Source organism: Drosophila albomicans, chromosome 2L (assembly GCF_009650485.2).
Source record: "Drosophila albomicans strain 15112-1751.03 chromosome 2L, ASM965048v2, whole genome shotgun sequence".
Lineage (NCBI taxonomy): Eukaryota > Metazoa > Arthropoda > Insecta > Diptera > Drosophilidae > Drosophila > Drosophila albomicans.
Genome location: NC_047628.2, coordinates 30075012 through 30092035, shown reverse-complemented (window position 1 = coordinate 30092035; position 17024 = coordinate 30075012). Strand labels below are relative to the sequence as shown.

The 17024-nt window shown below is 43.8% G+C and overlaps 1 protein-coding gene across 2 annotated transcripts in view; it reads right to left on the bottom strand.

Moving 5' to 3' along the window:
- The window catches only part of LOC117565951 (protein O-mannosyl-transferase TMTC2), a 28981-nt gene extending 16560 nt beyond the window's left edge, over positions 1-12421 (bottom strand). For both annotated transcript variants that reach the window (XM_034245340.2, XM_034245341.2), the window contains exon 1: positions 11786-12421. In XM_034245340.2, coding sequence (XP_034101231.1) covers positions 11786-11988 — 203 coding nt within the window. In that variant the 5' untranslated portion in view covers positions 11989-12421. The remainder of the gene's footprint in view (positions 1-11785) is intronic.
- Positions 12422-17024: the final 4603 nt, after the last annotated feature.

Genomic DNA, 17024 nt, shown 5'->3' with positions numbered 1-17024 from the left:
GCACATACAGCTACTCTTTCAGCTACAGATACAGATACACAGATACACCGATACATGAAGTTGCCAATTGGTTGCATTGTGGCTCTTGTTGCCACTGGCTGCTGTTGCACGTTGGTCTGCGGTTGCCTGCGGCCATTGTGTGGCAGTTGCAACACTTGCAGTCGCTACTGCGAGTGTATTTGTAATGCATTTATGCACTCATTTCATTTGTTTGTTGATTTATTGACGTAACGAACAACACGAGAGATGATGAGATGAGAGACTGCCTAAAACTAAAGTTATCTGCAGTGAGTGCGATCGTTATCTAGTCGATGGCTTCGATTGAACTGTCGAGTAAATGACGAGTTAACATTCCCCACCGCAAAGCCACGCCCGTTCCTCCCACACTCCATGAGAGAGAGAGAGAGAGAGAGAGGGAGAAAGAGAGAAGGGGCTGTTGGCCACGGTCTGAATGTTTGTGCTGAACAAATACAACTTACTGATTTTATTGCAAATTGATTTTATGTGCAGCTCACCTGGGCAAGACCACAGAAACAGACACGGACACGAACATGGACATGGAGTTGGCTACAGTTACAGTTGCAGCGTCACGCCCACTGACTGGGCTGGGCGGGATTGGCTGATTGGCCCTGACCGGACCGAGAGAGAGTTGGATTCAAACAAATTTCTCATGTTTACATTGTATGGCGATAGTGGAAACTTTTTAATCAAAGTTAATTGGAAAGTTTTGCTTTGTCATTGCAATGTAACACACACACAAACATGCAGCACACACGTACAGACAGAAAGAGAAAGAGAGAGAGAGAGAGCGGAGCACATTGAAAGTCTGAGCAATGCAGACGTGCATAAAGAGGCAAACTAAAAATGAAAAGTAAAATGTAGGTTATCCTTCAGCGCACACAAAATGCTCTCCTTCCACGTAACCGTACGAGTGTGTGTGTGTGTGTGTGTGTACGTTCGGTTGCTCATTCATTTTATTGCTTGTGCCGCTGCTGCTGCTGCCGCTTGTTCCACCTTTGATGATAAAATGTCATTTTGCTCGTTTACGTGCTGGTTTGTTCCCACTCCACACACACAGTGTGTGTGTGTGTGTGTGGGTGTATATTGTGTGTGTGTGTGTGTGCAGCTTCCCTTGCTTCGGCTTGGCTTCCTCGTCTGCAGTTGGAGTCGCAGCCAGGGCCAGGGCAACTGACATTCAACGCTCTTGATTAAATTTTATGCAGTTTAACTATTTCTTTTTTGCCTCTTTCCCTCTGCCTACTGCTTTCTCGCTTTGTTCCCAGAGGCAGCAGAGGGGATTCACATACCCAGCTTTTTATTACGTTTGAAGGCTGACGACGGACGGACAGACGGACGGACGGACAAACGGGCGCGCTCAACACTTAAGCGCAGTCGACTGGCTGCCAGCCTCTGTCTCTGTCTCTGTCTCTGCCTCTGTCTGATGCCCCTTTGGCATCTCCGCTGTCGTGTCCACAATTCCCTGTGTATGTCTCGCTCTCGCTTGTCTGTAAGCTTCAGTTTATGCTGCAACCGGAAAATTAATCCTAATGAGTGCTGACACACACACACACATAAAGAGAGAAAAGTGAAAGACAGAGACAAAGGGAAGCGAACAGCAGGCAGTGCGGATTGCAGAGGTGGGGGAGGGGGGTAGGAGGCAGGCAGTTTGTTTGCGCATGTGAAGCGATTTATGCTTTTTTCTCCGCTTCCCGTTGCCTCTGTAGCCCCAAGCGTTGCTGCTGCTTGCTGCACACGTGCGCCACATGTAAAATGCAAGCATGTAAGCACACACACACACACACACGCAGCATACACACGCACACTCACACTCACACACGCAGAGCCTTTGGCTCATATAAAACAACATTTTGTAAGCATTTTATAGGGCCATAGTGTGGCATGGTTGCCTGCTTGACTGTCGACGTTCTACTACGAAAGTGAGAGAGAGAGAGAGCGGGAGGGGTGACAGGAGGGGGGCGGTGGCTACCTGGGCGGGTTGGTTTTGTGTGCGCTTCCTTTCAAAAGTGTTAAATGCCGCGTTTTGCATTCGCTCTCACATTGCTTGCATTTTCCTTTCGGTTCGGTTCCATTCCGTTGCCATTCGCTGGTGTCTTTTATGGCTACAGCGGCTCTGCCATTGAAATACGACAGCCAGGCACCTCAGTTACCTCTGCCTGGCATTAAATGGAAATGAAATCAGTGTCAATGTAGGCAGGAAATTTGTTTTGCTCAGTGCTTTCTGCTTTCAGCTTTCAGCGGGCACATCCTCGTCTCTGCAATGCTTTGTGCTATACACACATACACAGACACACACAGACCAAGTTTAATAGACTCGGTATCATGGAAATTAGCCCAGGGACAAGTTCAGTTTGCACGCTGACAATTCCTGGAACAGCGCACACATTTTACACAAATAATGGCAGCTGTTTTGACTTCAATTGCAATAAGAACAAGAATCAGACCAAGAACAACTCACACACACGCACACACACACACATACAACTGTAGGCAGTGCATATGTGCCTGCTCCCCTGCGGGGCATTAATGAGCACGTGGCGGCGGCTGCCATCAAATCATATGTTGATGTCGCCAAGTCACGTAAAAGTGTATTTAGTTTTAGGCAACGCTAGAGTTCAGTTGGTAGGCGTCTAACCGGTGCCAGGCACAACAATGCCAAAAAGTAAACAAATTAAAATGTATGCACAACCACGTATGTTTGTGTGTGTGTGTGTGTGTGTGTGTAACTTGACGGGCTAAGCAATTAAGCGTGCTAAGCGAAAGCAACAAAAAAAAATGAGTAAAAAAGCATTGCATAGCTGCAGGCGCACACTTAGCGCCATCTATCGGCTATGGGCAAATCATTTAGCCCGCAACATTTTTGTTGTTCTTTTTTTTTTGCATATATTTTTTGTCGAAAGTGAGCACAAATTGTTCGCCGCGTATGTGTCCTCAATTTTGCACTCTACCCGAAATACAAAATACAAAAAAAAAAGCAGAAAGGAGGCTAAAAGGCATCTCCACCCATTGTGTCGTCGTTTCACATATTTGGTTCATGGCAGATTACGTATACGCCCACTTTGAAAATCGTTTGCATTGCTTCGGCCTCGCTTGCCACAGAGCTTGGTTGGCAGCAGCAGCAGGAGAGTCATCCATCTACAACATGCCCTTCCTCTGCTTCCTCTCCCTCTCCCCCTTCTAGTTGCTGTTGCTATTGCTGTGTTCCAGTTATTTGGTGTGCGGCTTTTGTGTTCACTTGGGTAACAAAAGCGTCGCTCGCTTGGTTCTGCTTTTGTTTATTTTGCTTTTATTTTGGTTTTGGTTTTTCTTTGTTTTGCTTTTTGTTTTTTACTTGCCATTGCCATTTTTTGCGCATGTTTGACATCAATATAACTTCACTCGTCCGTCGCTTGCTACTTTTCATCTTTGTTTTCGCACGTGAGTGTGTGTACGAATGTGTGAGTGTGTGAGTGTGCGAGCGTGTGTGTGTGTACAATTTTAACTCTATTCACTTGGTCCAAATATGCAGAGTTGCGTTTTGCCTTTTGAAACTGTTGAAATTGACAGTTGTTGTTGTTTCAGTTAGTTGCATATGTTTATAGCCCTCTCACTCTTTCTCTCTCTCTCGCTCTCTCTCTTGTTCTCTGTTGTTTATGTGTGTCACGTTTATTTAGTTGCGGCTTTAAAATGGTTTATGGTTTATTTACGTTGCGTTTTATTGATGTTTGCTCTACAAAGATTCTGTCACGCACACACAGCTGCACAATTGGTGACAGCTGATTTCAGTTTAGGTCGTAATCCTTGACTAAGTCTGGGCCGAACTTGCATTGGCTTTTCAATTAAACTACGAGCAAAGTTCGCTGTCTGCCGCATTTAATCATTGATGAGGCTTAAGTGTGGCAACTACTTCGCTCCAATGTTCAAATATACGCTTTTATCTCAGCCTGCCACACCTCGAACTCCTCCCACTCTAACTCCAATTCCAATTCGGAATCCTTTTCGAGTAGTGTGTGGCTGTGGTTGGACTCGTGACATTTGCAAATAAATAGCAATAACCCTTGGCAGGAATAAAAGAAACGGGGCCAGTGCTTTTTATATGCTCTTTCAATTTATGGCCGCAAATGAAATTGCATTTACTACAACTGAGTGTATTTCTGTGTGTGTTTGTGTGTAGTTTAATTTAAATATTTCACACGCACACCAACACAATCATAGTCGCAGTCGCAGTCGCAGTCACATGCGAAGCATGAAACATTTGTTTTGACTGTGCACAGATCATCGCATCGCATCGATTCACACGTTCAACTCGCTGTCTGCTTTCTCCCCTTGTTTTTCCCCTCTTCGATGTTTCCGCACGTAAAAGTGATGAGGCAAATCCACTACCACTCACCCAACTCTCTTTTCTTCTCTTTCTTTGTGGCACGCAGCGCGCCAATATTTAAAATATGAAGACCATTAGCTAAATATTGGCTTTGGCACGCGCACGCACACCACAACAGCCCCAATCACCGCGGAGAGAAGCGCACAAAGCAGTCAATAATATTAACCAGCAGCCAAAGATTCTCTGAACTGGATCTGTGGGTCGTGGTTCGTGGCTCGTGGCTCCTTTGCCCGTGGGTAGTGGATATTGTAAGAGACCAAGGCCCTGCCCCGTGCTGTGCATACTTATTTGGAGCTCAAGGCGCCCAGTGGAGATGGAGTAGGGGATGGAGGTGGAGTTGGAGGTGAAGGCGGTGCGTGGGCGGTGAGTGCATAAAATAAAAATAAATGTTAACAATGGCGAAAGGCGTTCAGCTGGTTGCCGATGCCCAAAAACTGAAGCTGCCGGCGGTGTCAGACTCATGCGGCGCATGAAATACCCGAAACAACATTTGCCATCGTTGTAGGAAGGGGAAAGGGAAAGGAAGACGTAGATGACGACGATGGCGGCAATTTGTTGTTGCTCGTTGTTGGTTTTTGCGTGTACTTATGCTAAGTAAAGCGATGATGTAAAAGACAATAACGTCTTGGCTGCGAGGATGGTGTAAAACGAGTAAGCAAATCCACTGAGGCCACAAATTCAGCTTCCGACTCTCTCACTCCCCCTCTCTTTCTCTCTCTCTCCATCGTTTCATAAAGTGTGCCGAAATTTGTTGATATTTGTGGTACATTGTATTAGATACTCGCATATTCTTATATGTATGTTATGTACTCAAATTTTTGAATAACCTTCTCTCTTGTATTTGTTTTCATTTGCGTGTGGCTTTTAATATTGTTGGCCAAGAAAGAAATGTGTTTGCGTTTAACATTTATGCCATATTTCTCGCAGAATATTCAGGCCAAGAGCCAAACCAAAAGATTCACAGATATTGTAATATTATTATGCAGCTGTGCTCAAGTTTTGCAACACCTGTTCTCTGGTCTGGCCAGGGCAGAAAATAAAGAAAGAGAGGACGGGCTCATCTTGGACCTCAATTTAGTCGTTTGTCCCTCTTTTTGCTGGGGCCAGGGCCCAAGGCTTTTAAATTAAATAAACTAACACAGACGCACGCAGACACATAAATTGAAGAGAGCAGAGGCAAAAATACACCCACGGAAATGTAACTAAAACACACACACACAGATATACATATAACAGCCACAGCCACAGATACAGATACATTTTTCTCTACAAACAGTCGGAGTAGTTTGTGTGTGTGAACTGCCACACACACACACACACATTTACATATATTTTAATGCAAATTGAGCAGAATTAATTTAGTACTGTCTGTGTTTATCTCTGGCGCGTTTAATATGATGCCCGCCACTCTCTCGCTCTCGCTCTGTCTCTTTCTCTATGCCACATCCTACGAGGCTGTCGACGTTCTCAGATCCTGCCTCACTCCAGGGCTTAGTGTGCGTCTTAGTGTCGTACTCTCTCCCTCTTCCTCTCTATCTCTTATTCTTTCTGTCATTCTGTTTCAGTCTGTCTGTCTGCCATATGTTCAACGTTTGCCTGACGCAACATTTTCCTGATATTTTTCCATGCATGCCACATATATAACATTCACACAAATGGGGAAACATAACCGACCTGGGAAAATACACTCTCTCTTTCTCTTTCGTCTCTCTGGCAGTTTGCAATTGCTGCTGTTTACAGGGTATGTGACAGTCGAAGAGGTCGATGCTGACGTGGTGAGTCGCCACTTGTGTTTTTTATTAAAAAATTGCTGCGAGCAGCTTGTGCCTGTCATTGCGCTGTCATGTTGCCTACTTTTAGGCGACGGGCTCAAACATATGGAAGCATGCTGAAGCCTTGGTGCAAAGTCAATTTGGTTGCCTTGGCTGCGGTTAGTGCGATGCGAAAGAGCGACAGAGAGACAGAGGGAATGAGGGGAGACGACTCCCCTTCGAATTGGCCCCGATTCGCATTAGGCACGCATCATTTGCGCGTTTGTAATCAGGCGAAAGTGTTTCGACTTCCCTTTGGCCTTGGCTATTCAGTAGAGTTTGCTTTGGCTGTCGCTTTTGCTGCTGCCTTCTTTTGTTTGCCTTTGTCTCAATTGAGCAGGGCTCACACCCATACACACACACACACACACACACACATACTGTAAATATTTCGAATTTAAAGTAAAAGTTTTTCAATTTCAAGTTTTATGGCGACAAGTTCGCGCTACAACCACATACAAAACACAAAGCAGAGCTTCTCCTCTGCTCTGTCGGGCTCTGTCCATGCTCTGCCCCTAAATTGTGTGCCGGGTGGCCAATTGCGCCTGTTCACACCAGATCGAGGCAAACGCCGAACCGTGCCGCAGTCTGCGGAGTGGCCGACAGCTGTGTGGAGCTGCGTAAATTTGCTTTATTTTATTTCTTTTCCGCTACGTGCTCACAATTCCTGATGCAATTCACCGCCAGACGTGCTTTAATGTATCTTAAATTTGTGTGCTGTATACTGTGTGTGCGTATTCTCCCCGACGGCGTTGCAGTCGAGTGTAAGCCACGTGTTAATGCCGCAACAAATGGCAGAACAACGGCCAAAAATTTAGTTAACCTGACCAACAGAAAAGGTCAGCATTGAGGAGGGAGGCTTCAAAGCACATTTCGTTGCCCATTGCCAACAGCTCTCCGCTGGCTCTCTCTTGACTTGGCACTGATTTCAACTACATTTTCACATTAGCTGTCGACTGCAATCGTTTAATTTTACGCTTGATAAGCTTGCCAGCAAAGCCAACTACCAGAGTCTGAATCCGACTCCAATTTCGAATGCGAATCCCAATTGTAGCACACAATTAAATTCCATTGCAGCAGCATTCACGATTCGCGATTCTCAACTTATCAACCCTCCAGCAGCTCGGGTAGCATTTGAGTTAAAGAGAAACTGAATCATCAGACTGGAGAGAATCTGTTAAGCATTTAAAATGGGGATGTAATTGCAGATGGAAGTATGTGGAAGAAATGCCAAAAAGCGTTATGAGAATAGCCGAATTGCTTGCGAATTAAATTATCGCATTAAACAATACAAAAGGTTTTTTCTTCTTCTCGTGAATATTCATTGTTTTCCCTGGGAGTTTAGCGTCCTTCTGCAGCTCTTGGCGGCTCAGCTCGCTGCTCGGTTTCGGTCCATTGTTTACTTAAATTTGTACACTTTGTACCCACTCCTCCACTTGCTCACTCTACCATCTACCATCCATCCATCTACTCGCGTCCTCATTGCGCGCTCACTTCGGCAACTCGACTGCTATTTGCTTGGTGTTTTGCTGTCTGCTGTTTGCATTCGTCTTCATTATTTGTTTGCTCGGCCCGAGTGACGGCGATGGCGGTGGAATTGTTGAAGGAGCTGCGGAGGATGCGACGATTGAGGAAGGGCAAGGGGAATGAGATGGAGACGGGACGGAGACGGCTGCTGCGCACTTGGTAGTAGTAAAGTTTTGGCACAGTTGATTTGCATTCGAAATCCTTGCAAAAGCTTCTCACGAACGTAACAACACCCAACACCGCCCACACAATGATTTATGGATTTTCATCATATTCTGTTGATTCAGGAATATTTATGATTTGCCAGTGCGCTCTCCCAACCACGTTAACCTTTCTTTCTCGCTTACTACCGCTCGCCTGTTGTCTGTCCTTGGTTACATTCATAGTATTTCGCATTTTTTGAAGAATTTTTGTTATAAATTTTGAAAAAAATTTTATGAAAATAAAAGAAGGAGCGACAACGAAAACAGCAACAGCAACAGTAACAGCAACAACATGAATTTGAGTTACGAGTACGAATGCCGGAATATGCTGAATATGCGCAAATTGAATTTGATTTTTAAGCACTGATTGCTTTCATTGTTCTTCTCATGGTCCAGCTGACAACGGCGACCGAATAACACAATTTATATAAAATATTCTAAAAGAGATAACAGTCGACAAAGGCCATGGAGCTCTAGCATGGAGCCTGCGACATCTCTTTCAGTTTGTTGCCAGCGAATATTCAGATATGCGAATATGCGAATATATGAGTACATTCATGTATTAATTTATTGATATTCAGCTTCTGAATTGCACGAAATTGTATTTTTTGTTTTTTTTTCCCGTACACAATGCCTGGCAATGGAATCGAAATGGTGTTGTTTATGTTTCGATCGGGTTTCAATTGCAAATGAAAATGAAAATGGAAATTGTAAATGGGTAGAAATCGGACAATTGTCGACAACAATTTGTGGGATTGTGATTGTATATGCTTGAATTTTGTGCAAGACAGTGACAATGGGAATGACAACGGCGGTTGGTTGCCGCTCGACTAAGTGATTCAATTGATTTCGTTGGGCATTTGTGTAAAAAATTGCATTTTCACTTCATTTCGAAAACACATTACGAGCGGAATGTGCACAAATGAATACTTAATAACACCAACCAACGAATGAAGTCAGGACCCCAAAATCCGTTTCGACAAGTGCAAGTCACTCTCACGCCTCCCCCGGCAACACTCTCTCCGATTCTCAAAGTCTGAGTCTGAGAGAGATATAGAGAAAGTGCCGCAGGTGCAGGGGAGGGAAGAGAGTGCTAACAAAAGAGCCAGCCCAACCCAGGACATTAGCATGAGAATAAAATGAAATTACAGTCTTTAAAATAAATGTATGCGAAATTTTCAAGCCAAATGCCAAAAAGTATTCAACTAAATGCGAAATAAATTTGGTAGAAAACAAAACGAGCAAAAAGGAGGCAAAAGCCAGCAGCACGCAGACATACAAACCCACACACACACACACACACATACAGAGAGAGACTGACTGGTATTTTGGGATGCGGGAAATACAGATGATGAGGGAGGGTGGTAAGAGAGAGGGAAGGGGCGAGAACAAGAGCGGGTAACAGCGAAAATGTCAAATCCCTGTGCTTGGAATGCTCCCGTCAGGAGACGCAGAAAATCAATTTCGGCTACAAGTTTTCAATAAAGTGAAAATAATGTCGCAAGCCAAAAACCAGCATCAGTCACAACAACGCGGGTCTGCCATTATCCTTGCGATAAGATAAGAAGAGCTGAACCCGGTCCTCGTCTTGGTGCTGGCTGCTATTTCAAAAATCAACGCCAAGTGTCAAACAATGAGGGTCGTTAGAGGCATCAAATCGAAGCAACAACGCCAAAGTCAAGTGCACAAAGCGTCAAATGAAAAGGAAACGCAAGCAGGGAGCGCTGCTCGGCTGCTTGGGTGTTCGAAGTGAATCTGAAGCTGGAGCATGGCCAGGGCTAAATCCATTGATGCGTAAAGCAAATCGAAGCAACGCACTGTCAAAAAACGTAACAGCAAATCCCGAATTCCCAAGTCCCAAGACCGCCGCCTCCGAGTGTCAGGCCGGTGTTTATTTATGTGCCTTTCCTTGTGATAAATCACTGACATTGATGCCGACAGGCATCGACTACCAGCTACCAGGCAATGTCGCCTTTTCCCTTTACCTTTCTGGTTCTTCCCTTTCCCATTCAAGGCTGTGACACCCAAAACTTTAACCGACTCGACTCGACTCGACTCGACTTGAATCGAGTCGACTAGAAATAGGCAGTCACGCTTTGGCTAACAAGCCACCACATTGACAGCCCCTTGCGTGTTGCGTAAAAAGTGGAAGACTATACATAATAAGTTTATCATGGCCCAGCAAACGGAAAGCAAGAAGAGTCCTCGGTGGCGCCTATCTTAGAGTTGCCGTTTTGACAGGAAATAAAGCGGCGCTCAATCACAGCGCGCAACGGAAATCGGAAGTAAGCAGGCACACGATATCAGCTAGCGGTTTCCTCTCTGTCTCTTTTTCTCTCTGTCGCCTGTCTCGTACTGCCAACTGACAACAGCGAGCTGCCAACTTAGCGGAGAGTGGAACCCACTCTCTCTCTCTATCTCGCTCTGTCTCTCAGTTTAAGCGATGCCTGAGTGTGCCCAGATAAAATGTTGTTGATTGAGACGCAGTTGAGCGTTAATAATTATCAGTTGTTGCTGCTTTTTCCCCACTCATTTTTTTGGTGGTTGTGCTCGTAACTCTGGTTGAAGGTGGCTCAAAGTGGTTTGCCCGAAGTACGTGCCCAGCCAGTTTTGATGTCTTTCAATTTGTGGCAGATTTATTTGTGCATTAACCTCAAATTTGCACTGTTGAGTCCATTTCGATTTCGCATCGCATCTTTCTCCCTGGCAGTGATTATCGACTGGTCCAGACGACCTTCGCTTCTTTCTCTCTCTTTGTCTCTCTCTCTCTCTCTGTCTTTCGCTCGCCAACTTAAAATGCTCTTTGCAGCTCTGTTGCCAGTTGGCTCTTGCTATACGCGTGTGTGTGTGTAAATAAATTTTCTTGCTCATTTTCACAGCGGCAGCAGCTGTTTGTCCCAAAGTTTGAACGCCTTCAAACTTATTGATGCTGGTCATGTACGGGCCCAAAAAAAAGGGGCAGGGCTGCAGCCACAGCTGGTGACTTTGCTTCAGACTCTACTCAGACTCTGACTGACTCTGGCATTGATTTTTCGGGTGCGCACATTTATGGCTTTTCATTTAGGACACTTTTGACAGTTACTTGGGTCCAATAAATGCGTCTCATATGCAACAAAAGTGCGCATAATTAGAGCATTTTTGGCCTAGCAAAATTATCAGTTTATGTCATTAACCATTTGGGGGAAAGGTCAAATCAAAGCACCAATCCGTTTGTCAACCAAATCAACCCAAATCAAGTCGAGTTTTTCCATCTATTTATATGACTACATGACTACAGAATACAATTTCAAGTGGCTTTGCCTGTTATCCAGTTAGTCAGACCAGTAATCATTCAAGGGTTAGCTAGACGGTTTATATTGTAAATAGCAATAGCAGATGACATTTAAATTATTATATCAGTTATCTATAGAGTAGAAGGGTAGTATAACATTGCAATAAAGGATTCTTGAAAATTTGCTTGCGATTATTTAATAGTTGTAGAAGTTATTTTAGAAATTCTATTGTATTTTGCACTCAAATGCTATGTCAATAAACCAAATACTTTTGCGGTATATTAATATGGTGTATTTTAAAATTAATACCGCAACTGTTTTGCTTTTATTCTCGATGGTAGCGGGTATTTCACAGTTGATCACACTCGACTGTAGCTTTCTTGTTTTTCTTTTTTATAATATGAACTCTTTTCAGTATTTGTTCAACTTTTGCATTTGACCACAATGCATTTGTGTGGGGAATTTATCGAGAAACTTTCCATAGTTAGAAAGCAGCATAAAACACAAAAACCAAGAGTAGAAGCTGTGTGTGTGCGTGTTTATTAAAATTAATTAGATTTTTCTTTTTGGTAAGAAGAAAGAAATGGAACTTACTTGGATTTGTGCAGCCTCGACCACGCCTCATTCCTCAGCCAAGGCCACAGTCGGGCAAACATTTTGCCGTGCGCCAAGGAAGCCAAAGAAGAAGCCAGTGGAGAGAGTGGAGCTGAAGCTGAAGCTGAAGCTGATGTTGATGCTGATGCTGATGTTGATGGTGATGGTGAACCTGAAGCCAAGCGATGCTCCATTAGCGTCATGCCCAAGAGCACACTTGAGTTGTGCTTGGATTTTGGAGAATTTTCTTATGAATTGCCTTGCTTTTAGTTAGTTTGAATATTTCATGTATCTCTTCTGGCAATTGTTGTTGCTATTGCTCTTCTTGTTTAATTCATGCAGCAGAATTCGTTGCATTTTATGTGATTTTATTTCGGTCTCTGCCATATATGTGTGCGTGTGTGTTTGTGTACGTGTGCTTATGTGAGTGTGTGAGATGAATGTTGTTATTGTTGATTTTCCTAATTTATATGAGTTTCGTATTCGTTGCATTTATTTGCATTCTCTGCGGCCTGCCTCAGATGCAGCTGCAACTGCAATTCGAGTTTCAGTTGCAGTTGTAGTTGTAGTTGTAGTTGGAGTAAAACACACGCACAGATGCTCAGCAGCTTCCGATTGCATAACAGAACAGACGCAGAACTGTAAGAAGAAGACAGGAACAGAGACAACAATGTCAAATTAGGCCTCAAGTTTTTGCTCAACTTTTCAACTTTCGCTCGAAGCTGACAACGTTGTTGTTGTTGCTTTTTATGTTGTGTATTTTTCAGCGCCATTAGTGAATTTTCTAATTACACACGAAACAAATGTCTGGAAATGATGTCGTGCCCATTTAACCTCAATTACACGCACACTAACACCGCCCTCTACACACACACACACATAGGAACAATCACATACGCTCACGCACTATCAAATACAGAGAATGGGGAAATCATTTTGTTATTTTCATGGTAAATTATTTCTATTTGTATTTTCATAATTAATTTTCTTGCTGTTTTGTTGTTGCTATTGTTGTTGCTGGTTTCAGTGTTGTTGCAGCTAAAATGTGATTATTTGATCTACATTCGTCGATAATTACGGATTATTGAAATTTTTGTTTGAATTAATATTGAAATAATTCGATATTGATAAATAATTACCCAAAAACGCTCGCACTAAAATGCGATATAATAAAAATAAATGGTCTCATTGGTTTTCCCCATTTGCTGTGGGTGTTTTTTCAGTGTTTGATTGCCTCCCCCGCTTTGGTGTCCTGCATGTCCTGCTCTGGTTTATCGTCCCATCTGCACACACATGGTTTCCCATACGTGTCTATCTAACTACGAGTGTATGTGTGTGTTTGTGTGAATGTGGCACGCACTAACATCGATGCATTAGTGAGTCAACCTATTTTTTGTATTCAGTCTAGAAATTAGGTTAATTAGTGGTCACTTTTTATGTAACTCGCATCGATATGACTTTGATTGCTGCCATTTCGTCGCTTTTTAAATGATTCACAACTCTATATAACATACAAATTTACTCTTTCGATCCATACAATATATATTCAGTGCTATCTAAGAGCTGTCTTCTGCAATTGAGAACGACATCTGCATTCCCAGCTGTCACATCTTTTGTCCGATTGTTCGGCTATTCGCGTATGTTGCAGCGAGTAATGAACTTTTATGCATTGTCATTAACTTTTATTGTATTTATCTGTCCGCTCTCCCTCCCTTATTTACTGGCCATTGTTGGTTTTTGTCTGTCTCTGTGTCCGAGTGTGAGTGTAAGAGTGTGTGTGTGTGGTTTTTTGCAAACATTTTAATAAATTTAAATCATTTGTTGCATTTATTTTAATTATGCACATTTAAAATGCATTATGGGTCCGCTTGGCGTCGCAAACAAAGGCCGCTACTCGCCGACAGAGGGCGTTATAAAAGAGGCGGGTGCAGTGCAGTTGCGAAAAACGTCGCGTAATTTAATTTTGCTGACAGAAATTCAATTATTTGCGTTTTCAATGGCGAGGCTAACAAAAATTTTGTCAAAATGCCTCACGCATGCAAAGCACGATGCGGCGACGGCGACAGCGTCGCCGATGGCAATTGCGATTTGGGATGTGCTGATAGCAATGGCAACGACAACGACAACAACGACGACGGCAACCCATGTTGCGTATACGTGTTTTCATTAAATTTTTATTTATTCGGCGCTCATATTTCCAGGCGACGCCATTGCCGTCAAATTCTTTAGGTGTAATTTCATTATTTCAATGTTTTACTTTGCTGAATTATAAATGAGCCTCCGCTTTCTGTGTGTGTGTGTGACGCAGCAGCGCCTCCTGGCCTCCTGTTTATAGCTAGTCATGTGTGTGTGCTTTCTCTCTCTCTCTCTCTCTCTTTTTTCTTCTTTCTCTTTCTCCCACTCCTAGTCTTTATAAACTCTCGTGTCGTTACAAGCAGATGTTTTGTTATGAACATTTTTTCTGTGCTTTCTTATTTTTTTCGGGAGTTTTCCCATTTGTTGACTGCATATGTCATTTGGGGCGTTGGTGTCAATGTTTCTCTCATCGGGGCCAAATGTTTTCAATGAGCCCCAACCAGCCACGCCCATCCTCGACTGTCTAGCGGCCGCATTGCGGCGGTCAACTGCCTTCAGCTACCACCGCTGGCTGTCCATAAATATTTGATAATGTATAGCTGTCAGTTAGCCGTCCAATTGAGTGATTTCCTCGGCCCGTTGTCACAAACCCAAGCCCCGCCCCCTCGCCCTTGATTTCCATTATGCTTCTTTTTTTTTATAATTTTTCACATTTCACGACTCAGCTGCAGCTGTTCACATGATGCAACTCACTGAAGTTAAAGTCTCTTTGCCTGTCCTGTGACAGTCTTTATATTTCTATTCCTTCATCGCTCCAGTCTCAATTGCCGTAGTTTTCTCCGCCCCTCCTGCTGTGTGTGGCAATGTCTCTTGTCTCGCTGACGCGCGTTTTGACAGTTTGACGTCTGTTGTTGTCTGTTCTGTTCTATTCTGTTCTGTTTGGTTGTTCGTTGTTAGCCCTTTGTTGGCCGCGTGCTTGACATTTTGACAAAATGCGGAATAGGGAACTCGCTTGTTGAAATTGAATATCATTAGCGCATTTTGGCTATAATTAGCTCCGCATGCTCCGCCGGCAAACACTAAATTACACATATCACACATACGCCACATTGCACGGCACAATTCCGAACGTAACTATGTGAGCTGAGCGTGGGCGAGACTCTGGCTTGCTTTTTAGCATTGAACGATATCATTAGCATTTGGCCAACTGTTCATTGATTAAACGAGCAGACAGACGACGAAAAGAATGTGAGCTGGACTTGAACGAAGTCACTTGGCAAATTACAAAGCATTGGTCAGATGCGCTTCAATGACAGAGTAGAGAAAAAAGAAGACTGAGACTGAGAGCTGGAGAGAGTGGATGGTGCAACAGCTGCTGTTACTTGACACTGGAAGCAGCCTGAGGTCGTTTTGCTGCAGAAGTTGTAAAGTTTCGGTATGAAGCAAGTGAGGGAAAACTTCACTTTTTGTGGCGACTTCTGACTTGTGTCGCAGGACGCGAACCAAACTTTTTGGGGCAAACAACAAATTTTGGTAACCGCTTGTGCTTAACACTTTCTCGCAGAACTTTCCTGCTGCTACTGCTGCTGCCATTGCGAGCTTTTAATTAATTCTTTAATAATTCACAGTTTCGGGGAATTTAATTAGAGAATAAAGAGAAGCAGTTACAGCCAGGCAGGAAGGCAAGCAGGCAATTCCCAATCTTCATTTGCTCAACAGCAAATGGAACACGACGAAAGGACTATAGAAGAATACTATCAGCATTTCTGGCCATTTTGCTTATTTGTTGTTCCACAAAGCAAAGCAAAGTAAAGTAAAAAAAAAAAAAAAGTTTAGCAAAATAACATTTATCAATGTCGTTGTTGGAAGGAACAACACCAAGAGACTCTATGGGATGCTCAGACTCAGACACTCTCTGTTTTCGTTTGGGTTCTCGCAGTGAATTGAAGTGCATCAAATAAGTTGGAGCATGCGAGTTGGAAATTTGTTTGCACACGATTTTGTAGTTGTAGTTGTAGTTGTAGTTCTAGTTGCAGTTGTAGTCTGTGTTTAGTGGCACCCAAGGGGCAAGATGTAAGAGTAGTTTACCATCATGTGCCACCCACATGCTGTCAAAGTATTTTATCAATAATTCAAGTTCGGTTTTAAAAAACATTAAAACTTGTTCAGCAGCCCAGCATTGCGGCTGCATTTAGACACAGATTTCCCCAGTTGCCAGATATGCAACCTCGAGTATATAATACAAGCATATATATACTGGATGCTGCTATATATAGGACAGCAAATTAGTTGCAGTGCTCGACGGCGGATGCTGACGCTCTGCTGCCGGCACTTGATTAGCGCCAGCCAAAAACTTTGCCGCTGCATTTTACATTCTACATTTTACATTTTACATGGCTTGTTGTGTCGCGGCAATTTGTTCGCTGTCACTTTGCACGCGGCTGCGACATAAATTTCGCTTTTGCCGACCCAATTTCCAAGGGGCGGGCGGAGCAGAGCGCAGCGACTACTGCGATGGAGGCGTGGCTGCCTGTACATCGGCTGTGCATAACCGAAAAGCGTTGTCAAAACTTTGCAGTTGGCTTTTGTTTACACAGCAAAGAGACTAAAAAACGGGGCAAGAGCAGGGGGCGAGCAGTAGAAGCAGCAGCAGCAGCCAGTCGAGTAACTAACTAAAAAATGAAAACAAAAATAGACCATAAATAAAAACCACAAGCAGCAGCAGCAGCAGCACAGCGGCAGCAGCAACTGCGGCGGTACGCAGGAAAATAATGGAAAAAGTTAGTTTTGCATAACGCGAGAAGAGCCCGAGTCCAGCGCCGGCTGCACACTTGAAAGTCTCTCAGTGAGTGTGAATAGAGAAGATTGTAGATGAAACCCGGGCGATGGCAGATGGGAAAACTGGGAGATGGGAGATGGCACATGGGCATCGCCTACAACAGCTGCCGTGGCCCCAAAAACAATGGCAGCCTGGCAAAAGGGCTGCACTGAGATCACAGCAAAGCAGCCATGTGTGTGTGTGTGTGTGTGAGTGTGTATATGCTGGTGGTGTGTGGGTGTGTGCTAGTTGTGGTTGCACACTGTGGTAATGCTCACACTCTCACACAGGGACATAAATAGTCAGCTAGAGCCAAGGTTAGCATTTAAAGCGAGAGCACAGAGC